Genomic DNA, 14,755 nt, shown 5'->3' on the forward strand with positions numbered 1-14,755 from the left:
ATTCTCAAACACTCTAAAAAAGGGAAAGGGCATAGAGCTTGAGCACCAAAAAAGTGAGACAAGGATAGAGCCCTTGAGGGAATGATAGAATCCTTGCCCTTGACCCTTGAAGGAATGATAGAATGATCTACTCTCTCAAAAGCTTTGCCTTTCCTTTCTTGTTAGACGTGCCATACAACAACTTACAAGCCTTTATCCCATTGTGTGGGGTTGATTCTAGTTTTCCATTCATTTCTATCTATGGCCTTGTCTTCTGGGAGGCTTATACAATTATTATCAAACCTAAGTGTCTTCCACCAAGTTTTTCTTGGTCTTTCTCTACCTCTTTTGGTACTTGTTCCATTTCATTTACTTCCCCCTCAGTGGCCTCTATTGGTCTTCTTCTCACATAATCTAACCAGGTTAATCGTGTCTCATGCATCTAGTCTGCTATACGAGCCACTCTGACTTTATTATGAATGTCTTTGGTTCCCATTTTATCTTTTCTTATATGACTGCACATCCTTTTAGCATCCTATACACTTATATTTTGCACACGTTGGTGCTTTTTTTCCTAACATTATGTGCCATATAACAAAGTTGGTCTTATAGTTGTTTTTATAAAATTTTCCTTCTAGCTTCAATGGAATCTTACAATCACATAAAACATTAGAAGCATTTCATTTTAACCATCTTGTATTAATTTTGTGTGTAACATCCTCATTAGTCTCCCCATCATTTTGGATGATTGATCTAAAGATATCTGAATTGATGTTTTTACCAACTTACATTCCCTATGTTTTCCTCATTAATCTTCCAGTTTTACTATAACATCATCCACAATTATATTTTTACCAACTTACATTCCCTATGTTCAGCTTTCACTTACATAATTTAAAATCTTTAGATTCCAAAGTGTTCCTTCATATCTCGAACTTAGTATTAAGCCTTCTTTTGTCAAATGTGCCATATCACAAAAGAATGAAGCGAGGTGTCAAAAGTGAAGTGTCTTTGAGCCCCGAATGTGCTGCCCCGATACCAAGCAAAAGAGAAATCTCTCAACAAGTTTCACATGATCCATTGTGTGACATGCTTGATCTATATTCCCTTAATTAATCCATTTATTACTAAAAAATACAGGGTTGATTCTTTTTTTTTCTTTCTTTCACTTATTATCTTTATTTCTCTGATACCATTACTCTTCAATCCTCATTTCTCATTTCTCATTTTCATATCTCAGTCGAATATCATGTCACACTGGAAAATGTTTTTGGGAAGACATGGTCCCCCCACTACCAGCCATTAGCATGTACTCAGAATAAGGGTGGACAAATTAAACTATCAACTAAGATTGGGTATTGGATGGTACTAGGTCTTCATTGAGTGCTTCCTTATGGTCCTTGGGTCTCTGGGTCTCATCTTCAGTGTCATCAAAACGTGTCTGGTGCCTTGAGACTGTTGACAAATTTCTTCAAAATTTTGATAATTTATCATGTTTAATCTTTCAGTCGACAGTTCGCTCTAAACGATTGATCATAGCATGGCCAAACCATGGTGTATACATCCTCTAAGCAACTTGTTGATCATTTCCATCCATTGGTTCATGGCATAATGCTTGATCTGGTTAGACCTCAAGTGGTCCACTGTTTTTTTTCCAAATTATTGACAGTCAGTAATCCTTGCACAGCTGACCATCTACTTACCTTATTGATTATTGATCATTTCCCAAATTGGTCAACAGATAATATGTTCCAGGATCTGTTACCTTTTTGACTTGCAACCATCCAGTCAACAATTTTATGCTTTCAGTGCTCAAATGCATACTGCCTGTCGACAGTTCTGGAATTGTAGATCGTTCATAAGACTCCTAAATTTTTATGTTTTTGTTTTGCCTCTCCTTTTGGTATAGTGCATTTTTGCACTTAAACTATGTTTCTACACACTTCTTTTATCCCCTTAGGTTTCCTCAGGTCCCAAATGTTTCGTTGTTCTTTTGTGCCATTGTTATTTTCAAACTCTTGATAGACATGTATGTGCTCACTAAGTCATCCAATAACAACATATATTTAATCTATCAATCCTCAAAATGCATACATAATTTTCATCTTTTTGGTCTTCAATTGAGGCAATACATATACATCATTGTGCATTACATATACATCATTATGCATTACATATACATCATTATGCATTACAATGCTCATAGATTTACAATCTCTAAAAGCCCAACACATAGCCAGTGTAGTCAAAAGTGAGCACCTGGCTCGCGTAGGCCTTCTGCAACGCAAGGCACTGGGGAAGCGCCTCACCTACTGCTAGGCGAGGCTCCTTCACTCAGGCGCTGCCTAGGCAACTGCCTCTGCTGAGGTGTCAATCGCTGCAAGGGCTTGCCTAGATATAGTCACTTACAGAGGCCAACCCCACACCATGATGTATCCTCTCCATAACTCCACACCATGACGTTTTCTTATTGCATCCTTATTCCTTACACCAATCCCCTATGGATCCATACTTCAAATCAATAAGCTTTGTTTATAAAAGATCATTTTCATTTGCAAATTTCCATAACCAATATCCTAGTATATAAAAACTTGAAATTTCTAATGCCTAAACCTCCTCCGGACCTAAGTAGAAAACCTTATTCAACTTACTAGATGAAACTTGAATTCTTCACCCACATAACCTTACCTCCGGACCTAAGTAGAAAACCTTATTCAACTTACTAGATGAAACTTGAATTCTTCACCCACATAACCTTAGAGAAATTGTTATATAACCTCTGTAATCTAGATACCCTTGAGGTTGGAACAGAGAACAAAGACATGAAGCAACTAGGGCTAATAAAAAAAGTGCTCTTGGTAGGAGTAATTCTCCCACCATTTGAAACCTTTGTCTTTTCTAAGATTCCCTCCTTGCTTCACACACCATCCAAAATTGCTAAAGATTTAAAAGCACCTAATGGTAAACCTAAGTACTTTGGTGACTGCAACCACTTTACAATACTGAATATCACTTATCTTTGCTACAAGAATGATTTCACTTTTGGATAGGTTAATCTTAAGGTAGACATAACCTCAAAAGACTAGGAAACATTGCTGAAACTTTTTACAACTCTTTCACTAGGATCACTAAAAAAGATTGTGGAGTCTGCATAAAGAAGGTTTGAAATCTTCAAGCTTGCACCATCCTCTGAACCACCTGAAAATAATTAATCAACTCTAGGGTCTCAGCTCTGTAAACATTGTTAGAATTATTAGTATTGTATATATTGTAATGATTGTACGTATTTGTTTTATTTGTAATTAGATTAAGTCTGTAGGTGTTTAGGCCCGTTATGCCTATTATAAATAACAAGTTAAGAGGTTAATCTCTTAGGTTTTTCTCTCATAATTATTTTCTCATATAGTATCAGAGCCACCGGTGAGAAAAACCCTAGCCGTCGCTGTGTATCTTTTTCCAGCAACCGTCAAACCCTAGCCGTCACTGTCATCGTCATTGCCCATACCAGAACCCCACTGTTTGGCCACCACTTGCTAACACCGCCACCACCCTAGGGTTCACTGCCGTCAGATTGGCCGATAGCCGAAGACTCGCTGCTGCCGGACCACCCACGTGCCGCCGCCACTCGCTGGCTCCACCTCCACGCACCGGCGCGTGACAGCGCGTCCGCCGATCAATCCTCTCTGGCTTCTCCAGATCTAATCTTCGACGACCCCTCAAGCTATTTTCGATGTCAAAGTTCTCGCCATGTCTGATTTCAGTGACGCGGTTTTTGTCGGTGCTACTACTGCTTCGGCATCTGTTGCCCCTGCTGCCTATCAATCCTTTACTGTTTCCAATCTTGGGACAACCAATATTACTATTGTCAAGTTGATAGGGTCGGCCAATTATCTCTCATGGGCAGCCTCTGTCAAAATCTGGTTCAAAGGGTAAGGCCAAGCGGATCATCTTACCACAAAGGCTGAAAGTGTGCCAGAAGCTAATCAGGCTAGACGAGAACAAGTTGATGCCCAGTTATGTAGCCTCTTATGGTAGTCTATTGATCCGTCTATCATGCAACTCTTTCGCCCCTTTGAAACTTGTGTTTATGTGTGGAAGGAAGCTGAAGAGTGTTATACAAACGACATCCAATGTTTGTACTCTTATGGTCTCTAATATCAAGAATCTCAAGCAGGAGTCATCCATGGGATCTTATCTGGGTCAAGTTCGGGCTCTTATGGAAGAATTTGAGCTCTTCTTCCTCTTACTATGACCTTCACCGAATAGATTGCTCAACGAGAGAAGTTTTTTATGGCTTTTGCTCTCTTCGTCCTAAAACCAGAGTTTTGATGCTATCAGACATCAAATCTTGACCAGCTCCGCTAACCCTACCATGAAGGACTCTTTTAAAAGGTTGTCGAATATGACAGGTGCTCATGGTATGTCGTCTTCTTCTCATGTTGTTCCTCCAGCCGAATTTTTAGCTCTTGTGTCTCAGGCTTCCACCGTAGGAGGAAATAGAGGGTGCAATAATAGTCGCTCACGTCTATAGTGTACCTTTTGTAAGAAATTGGGTCATCTTGAGGACAAATGCTAGAAGAAACATAGTCGGCCAGTTGCTCCACCCGTATCATCTACTAGTGCAACTCATGTATTTCAGAGCTATCTTAGTCCTGCTCAATCTCCACCAGGTTCGCAATTGGTACCTATGTCTGCAGTTGAGTATGATGCCTTCCTGAAGTTCTATGCCACCCAGCAGTCTCATCCTGGTAATCCCTTGTGTTGCTCAAGGCTTATCTAGTGGTCCTTGGGTTATAGATTTTGACACCATTGACCATATGTGTGGTAATGAACTTCTTTTCTCCTCACTTACCTATTCTGATACCTTACCTACTGTTACCCTGACTGATGATACCAAAACTGCAGTTAAAGGGATTAGCCAAATCACACCTACCTCGTCTTTCTCATTAAATTTTGTTTTATATGTTCCTGATAGTCCTTTTAATTTGATTTTAGTTAGCCAACTCACCAAAACCCTTAACTGTTCTATTATCTTTACCCCTACCTCTGTTTGTGTTCAGGATCAGGGTATGGGGCGGACGATTGACGTCGGGCGTGAGTCACAGGGTCACTATCATCTTGTTGTGCCTAGTTTGCCGATAGCTTGCACTAGTGCCGCTTCTCCAGATCTTCTCCACTATCGTCTTGGTCATCTCAGCATTTCCAAATTGAAGAAATTAGTTCCTAGTTTGTTGTTATTGTCCATGTTTAATTGTGAGTCATGTCAGCGTGGTAAACACGTAATTCTTTTTCTCGTCGGGTCAATAATAGGGTTGAGACTCCCTTTTCCCTTGTGCACTCTGATGTATGGGGGCCTAGTCACGTCAATTTTACTCTTGGTTTTTCATATTTCGTTATTTTTATTGATGAATTTTCTCGTTGCACTTGGTTGTTTCTTATGAAGAGTCGGTCCAAGTTGTTTTTTTATCTTTTAGACATTTATTGTTAAAATAAAAACACAGTTTGGAGTTTCTATACGTGCCTTACGTAGTGATAATCCCCCTGAGTATTTTTCTTCTCAATTTACTACCTTTATGATTGCTAATGGCATTTTACATCAATCCTCTTGTCCTTACACACAAAATGGTGTTGTTGAGCGTAAGAATCGCCATCTTATTGAGATTGCACGAACGCTCCTTTTGCATGCCAATCTTCCCACCAAATTTTGGGGAGATGCTGTTCTAACTACACGTTATCTAATCAATCGCATGCCATCTTTAGCACTACAGGTAGGGCTGGTAATTTTTGACATGACCCGATTACATGACATGAAATGACACGGAGTTAAGCGAGTTAGGGTTGGGGCTAATTGGCTTCGGGTCATAAACGAGTTGACACGGTTATTTTTGTGTTTTAGCCGGGTCAACCCGTCTAACCCGTTTAGACACGTAATGACTCGTTTAATTAAACGGGTTAACGGGTTAATCTGAACACGTTAACACGATTATATACGAAATTAGATATTTCTAAGGAAAATACTCCTTCAACTCAATGCTCTAATTTTTTAACTGTTGATTAGATTGTGTAATACCTAATTTAGAACATTTTATTTTATTGTTGGATGACTGTATTTTATTTTATTATTGGGATGATTGTATTTTATTTTGCATGTTAGATGACTTTTTTATGTGTTAATTGTTGAGGATATTCCTATTTTAACAGGTTAAATGTGTTTTATTCGTGTTAATAGGTTTTTATTCGTGTTAACGTGTTGTGTTGTGTCTGTTTAATAAGTGGGTTACCGTGTTGTATCGTGTGTGATCTGTTTAACTTGTTTGTTAAACAGGTTATGCGTGTCGTGTCGTATTACCTGTTTAATAAACATGTTCGTGTTAGGGTTGAGGGTTTTGACACAATTAGTTAATCGTGTCGTGTTCGTGTTTGTCATAATCGTGTTATACGTGTGTCTCGACACAACACGATTATGACCCGCCAACCCGTTTTGCCACCTCTAGTTGTAGGACTAAATTCCTCATTCCCTTTTGTTCCCTACACAACCACTTTATTTTGTTACTCTGTGTGTTTTTGGCTGTGTCAGTTTTGTGCATTTTTTTTCACCTGGATAGAATAAGCTTGTTGCAAAATCTCTCAAGTGTATCTTCCTTGGCTATTCCCAGTTGCAGAAAGGTTATAAGTATTACTCTCCTGAGCTGAATCACTATCTTCTAGCTGTTGATGTCACATTCTTTGAATAATAGTCTTTCTTTTCGGTTATTCAGCCTGATTCACAGAGTGTTCACTAGGTTTTGCCTATTCCTTTTTCTTTTCTTTCGCTGTCCTTATCGGGTTCGTATGTCTCCTCTGTGGCACTTACCTTATCATTTTCTGGTCCACCTTCCACGGCTCCTCCACTTCTTACATATCACCGTCGTCCTCATCCCACTATTGGAGCCAGCATTCCTTCAGCCTAGGACTCTCCTGACTCGTTCTCTTCGTTTATGGTCCCTTTTGCCCTAAAGTCTGAGCCCAACAATCTCCCTGTTGCTCTTCGCAAAGGTACACGATCTACTCGTAATCCCCATCCTATTTATAACTTTTTATGCTATGATTGTTTGTCTCCTTTTTATAGTGTCTTTGTTTCGAGTCTTTCCTCTGTTTCTATTCCTAAAATCACAGGTGAAGTTTTGTCCCATCCTGGTTAGTGCCAGGCTATGTTAGATGAGATTGACGCCTTACATTCGAATGATACTTGGGATTTGGTGCCTTTACCACCAGGAAATACTCCCGTTGGTTGCTGGTGGGTATTCACTCCCAAAGTGGGTCCTGATGGCCAGGTGGAATGTCTTAAGGCTTGCTTGGTTGCCAAAGGTTTTACACAAATCTATGGGCTGGATTACAGTGATACCTTCTTTCCTGTTGCGAAAATGGCCTTTGTTCGCCTCTTTTTCTCTCTAACTGTCACTCGTCATTGGCCACTCTATCACCTCAATATTAAAAATGCTTTTCTTCATGGTGATTTGCAAGAAAAGGTATATATGGAGCAACCATCTGGTTTTGTTGCTCAGGGGAAGTCCAATGTAGTTTGCAAACTCAAAAAGTCTCTTTATGGTCTGAAACAATCTCCACAGGTGTGGTTTGACAGGTTCAACACTGTGGTTCAAGCCTTTGGTCTCCCTCGAAGTGAAGTTGATCATTCGGTTTTCTATCGTCATTCTTTTTCCTTATGTATCTACCTTGTTATTTATGTAGATGACATTGTTATCACAGAGAGTGATCAGGTTAGAATACAAAAGCTGAAGGAACATCTACATGAACACTTTCAGACCAAAGACCTAGGTTGGCTTCGATATTTCTTGGGTTTTGAAGTTGCTCAGTCAAGAGATGGTATCTCAATTTCTCAGAGGAAGTATGCCCTTGACATCTTAAAAGATACTGGTATGTTGAACTGCAAACCAGTTGACACCCCAATGGATTTGAATGTCCGACTCTTGTCGGGACAAGGGGAGCTTTATTCAGATCCTGGAAGGTATAGGAGACTAGTAGGCAAGTTGAACTATTTTACAGTCACTCGTCTCGACATTGCTTTTGCTGTGAGTGTAGTTAGTCAGTTCCTCAATTCTCCATGTGATTCTCATTGGGACGCTATTATTCGGATTCTGAGATATATTAAAAAAGTGCCAGGTAAAGGGCTACTCTACAAGGATAAGGGATGCACAAATATTTGTTGTTATGCAGATGCAGATTGTGCAGGATCTTTTTTTGATCTTCGATCAACCTCTGGGTATTGTGTTGTTGTGGGAGGAAATATGTTTTTTTGGAAAAGTAAGAAACAAAATGTAGTAACTAGATCTAATGCAGAAGTAGAATATCGGGTTATGGTTAATGCAACTTGTGGGCTCATCTGACTTAAACAACTCTCGCAGGAACTCAAGTTTTGTGAAGTGTCCCTTATGAAGCCTGTTTGTGATAATCAAGTTACCTTGCACATTGCTTCCAATCCAGTGTTCTATGAGCGGACTAAGCATATTGAAATCGACTGTCACTTTATTAGAGCAAAGCTGGTTGAAGGTGTTTTTGTTACAGAGTTTGTTAACTCCAATGATCAACTTGCAGATGTCTTCACCAAGTCTCTAAAGGGTCATCGAGTGGAATATATTTGTAACAAGCTTGGTGCATATGATATCTATGCTCCAGTTTGAGGGGGAGTGTTAGAATTATTAGTATTGTATATATTGTAATTATTGTATGTATTTGTTTTATTTGTAATTAGATTAAGCTCATAGGTGTTTAGGCTCGTTATGCCTACCATAAATAATAAGATAAGAGAGGCTAATCTCTTAGGTTTTTCTCTCATAATTATTTTCTCACAAACATATTGGCTGAAATTCTCCATAACCATTATAAAACAGGCCAGCAATAAAAGGCCCCCTTGTCTTAAACCTCTTGAGCTTCTGTAAAAGTCTTTAGGCACTTCATTGATTAATTTTGATTGACATTTGAATACAAAATTTAATCAAAGAGCACCATTTGCCTCCCAAACTCATTCTATTCATAATATCATCATCATCAACACCTTAATCCTAACCAAGTTAGGGTTGGTGGCACAATATTCATAAAGCCAATAGCCACATTGACTATACAGATTTATGGAAAAGAACAATGTGGTGTCGGGGACCAAGACCTTGCCTAGGGTTTCTTAGTGGAATTTTGGAAGAAATCAGGGAAGAGAATAGAAAGGGAGAGAGAAATTAGAGGAACAGAGGGAGAATTCAGAAAGAACACACACACACACACACACACACACAAAGAAAATTTGAGGGGGAAAGAATTCTATTATCATTCAACAATAATTCCCGTCGTCTAAGGTTTAGCCTATTTATAGGCTTTCTATCTTTCAGTTTTAGTTTTAACTGAAAGGTACACTATGAACAATAGCAATAGCATACAATACAGTAATTGCATTAATACTACAATTGCTAATATATCCTTGGGGTCGTGACAATTCCCCTTCCTTATAAAATTTCTTGTCCCCAAGAAATTATAGAAATTGGGCTGCCCTTGGGAATTGCTTTAGTAAGTCTGACAAATATTCCCATGTGGTATGATTCGGATGTAAGTGTGACCATTGCACTAATACTTGAGTAAGGGGCAGTGTGTTATGATATATCACCCTTTTATCCAAGACGGCCTGGGGTTCAATGTCAACTTTAAGATCTTCATTTACTGGAGGGAGATTAGGACATGTGGAAATAAGAGAACTGGAGGCCAACAGGCTGAGAATATTGCAAAGATGAGGATCCGAAATTCTAGGGAAGTTAGAGATAGAGGGAAAAGAAGATGATTCAGTTTATATAATTTAGTTTAAATTGTATTCGTAAAATTTAGAGATAACTAGTTTATATTTTAAATAATTTAGATATCTTGTAAATAGAGTAGACTTCTTGTACTCATATGTATATATGCTTCTTATGCACGAATGAAAAGGTAGAGTTTTTCCTTTCTCCTAAATATTTTTTACATGGTATCAGAGCAGGATTGTTTTTCCTCCTGTTATGAAACCCTAAGGGATTAGTAGCTGCATAATCCAGCTCCCTTCTACCCATACCTGCCAGTCTTGTTGTTATTCACAATGGTCAACAGAAGCAGCCAGTCCTTCGAGATCATTCCCCTACCAAGCAACCACCCTGGAACCATTGACAACAACATGTTCACCATTATGGGGCACAAGCTAAATAGTCAGAACTATTTTTAATGGTCACAATCAGTGTTGATGTTCATATGCGGCAAGGGAAAAGATGATTACTTAACCGGAGTCACAACCAAACCGAGAGAAGCAGAACTAGGGTTCAAAGCTTGGAAGTCCAAAAATAATATGGTGATGTCTTGGCTCATCAACTCTATGACAAACGAAATAGGTGAGAATTTTCTTTGACTGCACAAGAGATCTGGGCAGCTGCTAGGGAAGCCTACTCACATATTGAGAATACCTTCGAATTATTTGAGATAGAGAGCACGCTTGATGATCTAAAACAAGGAGATTCCCATGTTACACAGTATTTTAACTCCCTAAACAAGTATTAGCTTCAATTGGATAAGTGTGATACTATCCAATGGAAGTGTACAGATGATTCAGTAAGGTACAGCCAGATTGTGGAAAAGAAGGGACTATACAAGTTTCTCATAGGTTTGAACAAAAACCTAGATGGAGTAAGAGGGAGAATTCTTGATTTCTGCCATCATTTCTGTCTTTTCTTCTCCCTTAACTCCTCAATGCCAGACCTTTTGGTCTGGCCCTAATTGAAACCCTCATCAACTGTTCCCAGTTTTAAATTCTTAAGAGCTTGATTGCCCTCAATCAATTTCTGGTTTGATTCTTAGGGCTTTGAATGCCTAAGTATTGGTTTTATTATTATTATTATTATTATTATTATTATTTTTTTTTTTTTTTTTTTTTTTCTCTTCTCAGGTGTTACACAAGAACTATCATATGCCTTCCCAATGTTTATCAAAGAATGCTTTGATTTCATCAAATACCTCACCACCCACAGTATCCTAGCAATTGTGGAATAAAGTGAACCCATTGGGACCAGAATATTTTTCCCTACTCAGCATCTTTTAAAGCCTCTAAAACCTATTCAATTGAGAAAGATTCTCCAATTTTTAATGGTTTAAATTTTGATTCGACTGATGGTACTGTTACGAAACATTTGTCTAGATAAATTAATATTTATCCTCTGTAATTGTTTAATTTTGTCTTGCTTCATCTCTAGCCATCATGTATTTTCTAAGTGTGGAAATATTTGCTTGTTCAGTTATTGGTAACATCTTTAGAGAAGAGGGCCTTGAGGTGCTTGGATGGAGGCCTGTTCCTGTAGATACTTCTGTAGTTGGTTATTATGCAAGAGAAACCATGCCCAACGTGCAGCAGGTTTTTGTCAGAGTTATTAAGGAAGAAAGTGCAGATGACATTGAAAGAGAACTATACATTTGCCGGAAGTTGATTGAAAGAGCAGCAAACTCAGGAAAATGGGGAAATGAACTTTATTTCTGTTCTTTGTCCAACCAAACAGTAGTTTACAAGGGAATGCTCCGCTCAGAAGTTCTGGGTAGATTCTATTATGACCTCCAGAGTGATCTTTATAAATCCCCTTTTGCCATTTACCATCGGAGGTACAGCACAAATACTAGTCCTCGGTGGCCTCTCGCTCAACCAATGAGGTTCCTTGGTCATAATGGAGAGATCAATACCATACAGGTTACAGTTTTTCTCTTAGTATACTGTATCTCACCAATATAATACTGCTTCTTTGTTCTTTGTTTTGATGCTGAACATCTTGTGTAGGGAAACTTGAATTGGATGCAATCTCGAGAGAACTCATTGAAGTCTCCAGTATGGCGAGGTCGGGAGAATGAAATTCGTCCCTATGGCAACCCAAAAGCATCTGATTCTGCAAACCTTGATAGTGCAGCAGAAGTATGGCTAGCATCCTATCTTCATATTATCTACTCAATTGCTTCCTCTTGTTGTATATTAGGAATTCTTCTTATTAGTTCATCATTATTATCATCACCAGCCTTAATAATACTAGGTCGGGTAGGCTACATGAATTCTAGCTCTCCAATCATGTCTAATCATGACCATATCTTCTGTAAAGCCAAATTCTACCTATTAGTTGACTGACTAAAATTACTGAAGTAAAGGTTTAAGCTGGATTCAGCTTACAAGTTATACTGCTTAATTGAAACCCCTTTGCTTTGTGTAAGTTTTCGTGTTTATCAAAGCTAAATGAACAAAGTAATTATTAGAATGTGAAATGAGAAAACCAGTTTTTGCTTTGACATGTCCACTCTTTGCAGATTTAACTTCACTGAAAGATGATAGCACTTTGTTCTAATAACTATTTCCCCTTCTTTTCCCTTTTTTTTTGCGGTTGACATCAGGTTCTTTCTTTACGTTTTATAGATTGTGAACTGTGCTCAGAGAACTTCATTTTGCAAAGGACGGGAACAGGGAACATGCTTACATTCAATTTCAAAGTTATACGCTTGTAAATACTGACATTTCATTTTGGATGCAATATATGTGTCCAGTATGTGCTTGCCAGACACTTTGGAATACATTTCAGATACATCAACTGGCATGCCCCTGTTTTTCATTGTTACTTTTGGTTTTGGATGCATGTAGGACTTTTTCGGGGATGTGGTGGACATGCCTAAGAATGACTGGATTTTTAGTAGTGTTTACAACTTTTGGGGGGTAAAATCTACAAATACAATAAGTTTTTGGTAAAGAATATGAAACTCCATTGAGCTTAATTACAGCTTCATCAAAACTAATTATTTTTATGTCCAATGATGTTTATATTATGATCTTTATGGATTTCATGGTATCTTTTATCTTTTTACAAACTATAATTTACTATAGATTTAATGGCATGTTTATATTGAATTAGTTTGTTTGTTTTTTTTTTCCAATATTGTCCTTGCTTTTTGATTATTATGTTCATGAGCACTACTAGTGAAAACTATAAGTGATATTAATATTTGTCTGTATCCTGTAGTATCCTTAAAATTACTTTTTTTCTAAATTGCTGTATCCTGGTGTCCATTTCTGTGCTTGTGCCTGGTCTGTGATTCTTAAGGTAGTGAGAAAAGTGCTTTTGAAAAAAGTTAGTGCGAGAGGTCACTATTTCCATGTTTTTTTAGTTTAATGCCTTGTTGGGGATGAGTTCCCTATACCTGCACCTTGCTGGAATTTTAAATTTGTTCCCAAACCCGCTCCAATAGGAATCTTTTAATACCCAAACCCACCCCATAAGGAACGGACCAGATCCAAATCTGGCCCAATTCTGGTCTGGACCAGATCCAAATTGTTTGACATGCCTAGTTCAAGATATGGCTTTAGATTAAGGAAAGATGAAGGCCAGAAAATAATTCTTGTAGTTGGTCCTAAGTAGTAGATAATAGACTGACTGCAGGTCCAGGAGATTTGTTTGAAGATGATTCATTTTGTGAACAATTCCTTGTTTTTATTATGCATGAGACAGTTGATATGCTTTTTCCGAGATTTACTATTTTGTCCCCTATTTGTAACTCCTTTTTGTGGTGGGGGAGGTTGATGGGAGGAGGTTTGGTCATTGGTGATAGGGGGCGGAGTGATACAGTTGCTGCATCTCAATTATCTATTTATGCTACTTCATTAGATATTCTACATTCTTTAAATATTTGTCACAACTAGTCTTGTATAATTGTTTTTCTTTCAATCTGTTCAGTTGTTAATCAGAAGTGGCCGAATTCCTGAGGAAGCTCTAATGATTCTTGTCCCAGAGGCTTACAAGAACCATCCTACTCTGACAATCAAGTATCCTGAGGTAAATTCTAAGTTCAAAAGGATCATCAATGTGATATACTTTAATTCTTTTTGGAAAAGTTCCTCTATTTTTATGGATCTGGTCTTTTTCTTTGGCTTATTGCTTAAGCATGACTTTGTCTGTACCTACTTTATTTATTTATTTTTTGATAATTGGACAAGTATCTAGAAGAAAAAAATGCCTTGAAAGGGTGAACCTTATACAAAAGAATGGGTAGAAATGAAGGATTACCATTATATGGGTAGAAGTAAAGATTAAATCATCCAAAGATTGCTCAAAGGTGGACAAACAAAAAGGAGTGTTCACCCTCAACCTGAAAAATAGAGAAGATAAGATGTAACCTTTTAAACAAAAGATTGAGTTCTCTACACCCTCAAAAGCTCTTTTATGTTTTTTCTTCAAACTGTCCATATTACACTCAAGAGGGATAGTTGACCAAACAAAATTCTGATTGCCAAGCAGGTATCTCCTCCCCTATGAATCTGCTTTCTCAGTCGCTATTAGAATTGATCGTATGTTGCTTCGCTCCTAGATCACTGACAATCGCGTACTTCCTTTAAACTCCCCTGCCTGATTCGCCTAAACCTCCTAGAATGTCACCTCTAAAAGTTGGCAACACTTTGAATTTCACCACCCCGTGTCAATCACTGGCTTTGTCTTCAAGACTCGGACTCAAATCTACTGTAACCATTGAAATCCACACTCAACCGCTTCCGTTTCGAGTCATCTGAACTCCATCCGTTGCTACCGGTTTTTGTAATCACCTTCAGAATTCGAGAATCAACTGCATCGGACAACAATCGTCAATGTCCGTCGGAAATTAATCAATGAAGAAAACTGTTGAGGAACGATGGCTCTGGTATCAATTGTCGTGTACTAAGGGTTTAGCCTAGGATTGGATTGTAAATCGGAAGAATTCAATGGTT

The 14,755-nt window shown here is 38.2% G+C and overlaps 1 protein-coding gene across 1 annotated transcript in view; it reads left to right on the forward strand.

The window, feature by feature from the left end:
• Positions 1–14,755, forward strand: part of LOC127790812 (ferredoxin-dependent glutamate synthase, chloroplastic) — a 76,575-nt gene that overhangs the window by 4,268 nt on the left and 57,552 nt on the right. The window contains exons 3-5 of the mRNA XM_052320507.1: positions 11,271–11,713; positions 11,801–11,932; positions 13,731–13,829. Of these exons, the coding sequence (XP_052176467.1) occupies positions 11,271–11,713; positions 11,801–11,932; positions 13,731–13,829 (674 nt within the window). The remainder of the gene's footprint in view (positions 1–11,270; positions 11,714–11,800; positions 11,933–13,730; positions 13,830–14,755) is intronic.

Source organism: Diospyros lotus, chromosome 14 (assembly GCF_014633365.1).
Source record: "Diospyros lotus cultivar Yz01 chromosome 14, ASM1463336v1, whole genome shotgun sequence".
Lineage (NCBI taxonomy): Eukaryota > Viridiplantae > Streptophyta > Magnoliopsida > Ericales > Ebenaceae > Diospyros > Diospyros lotus.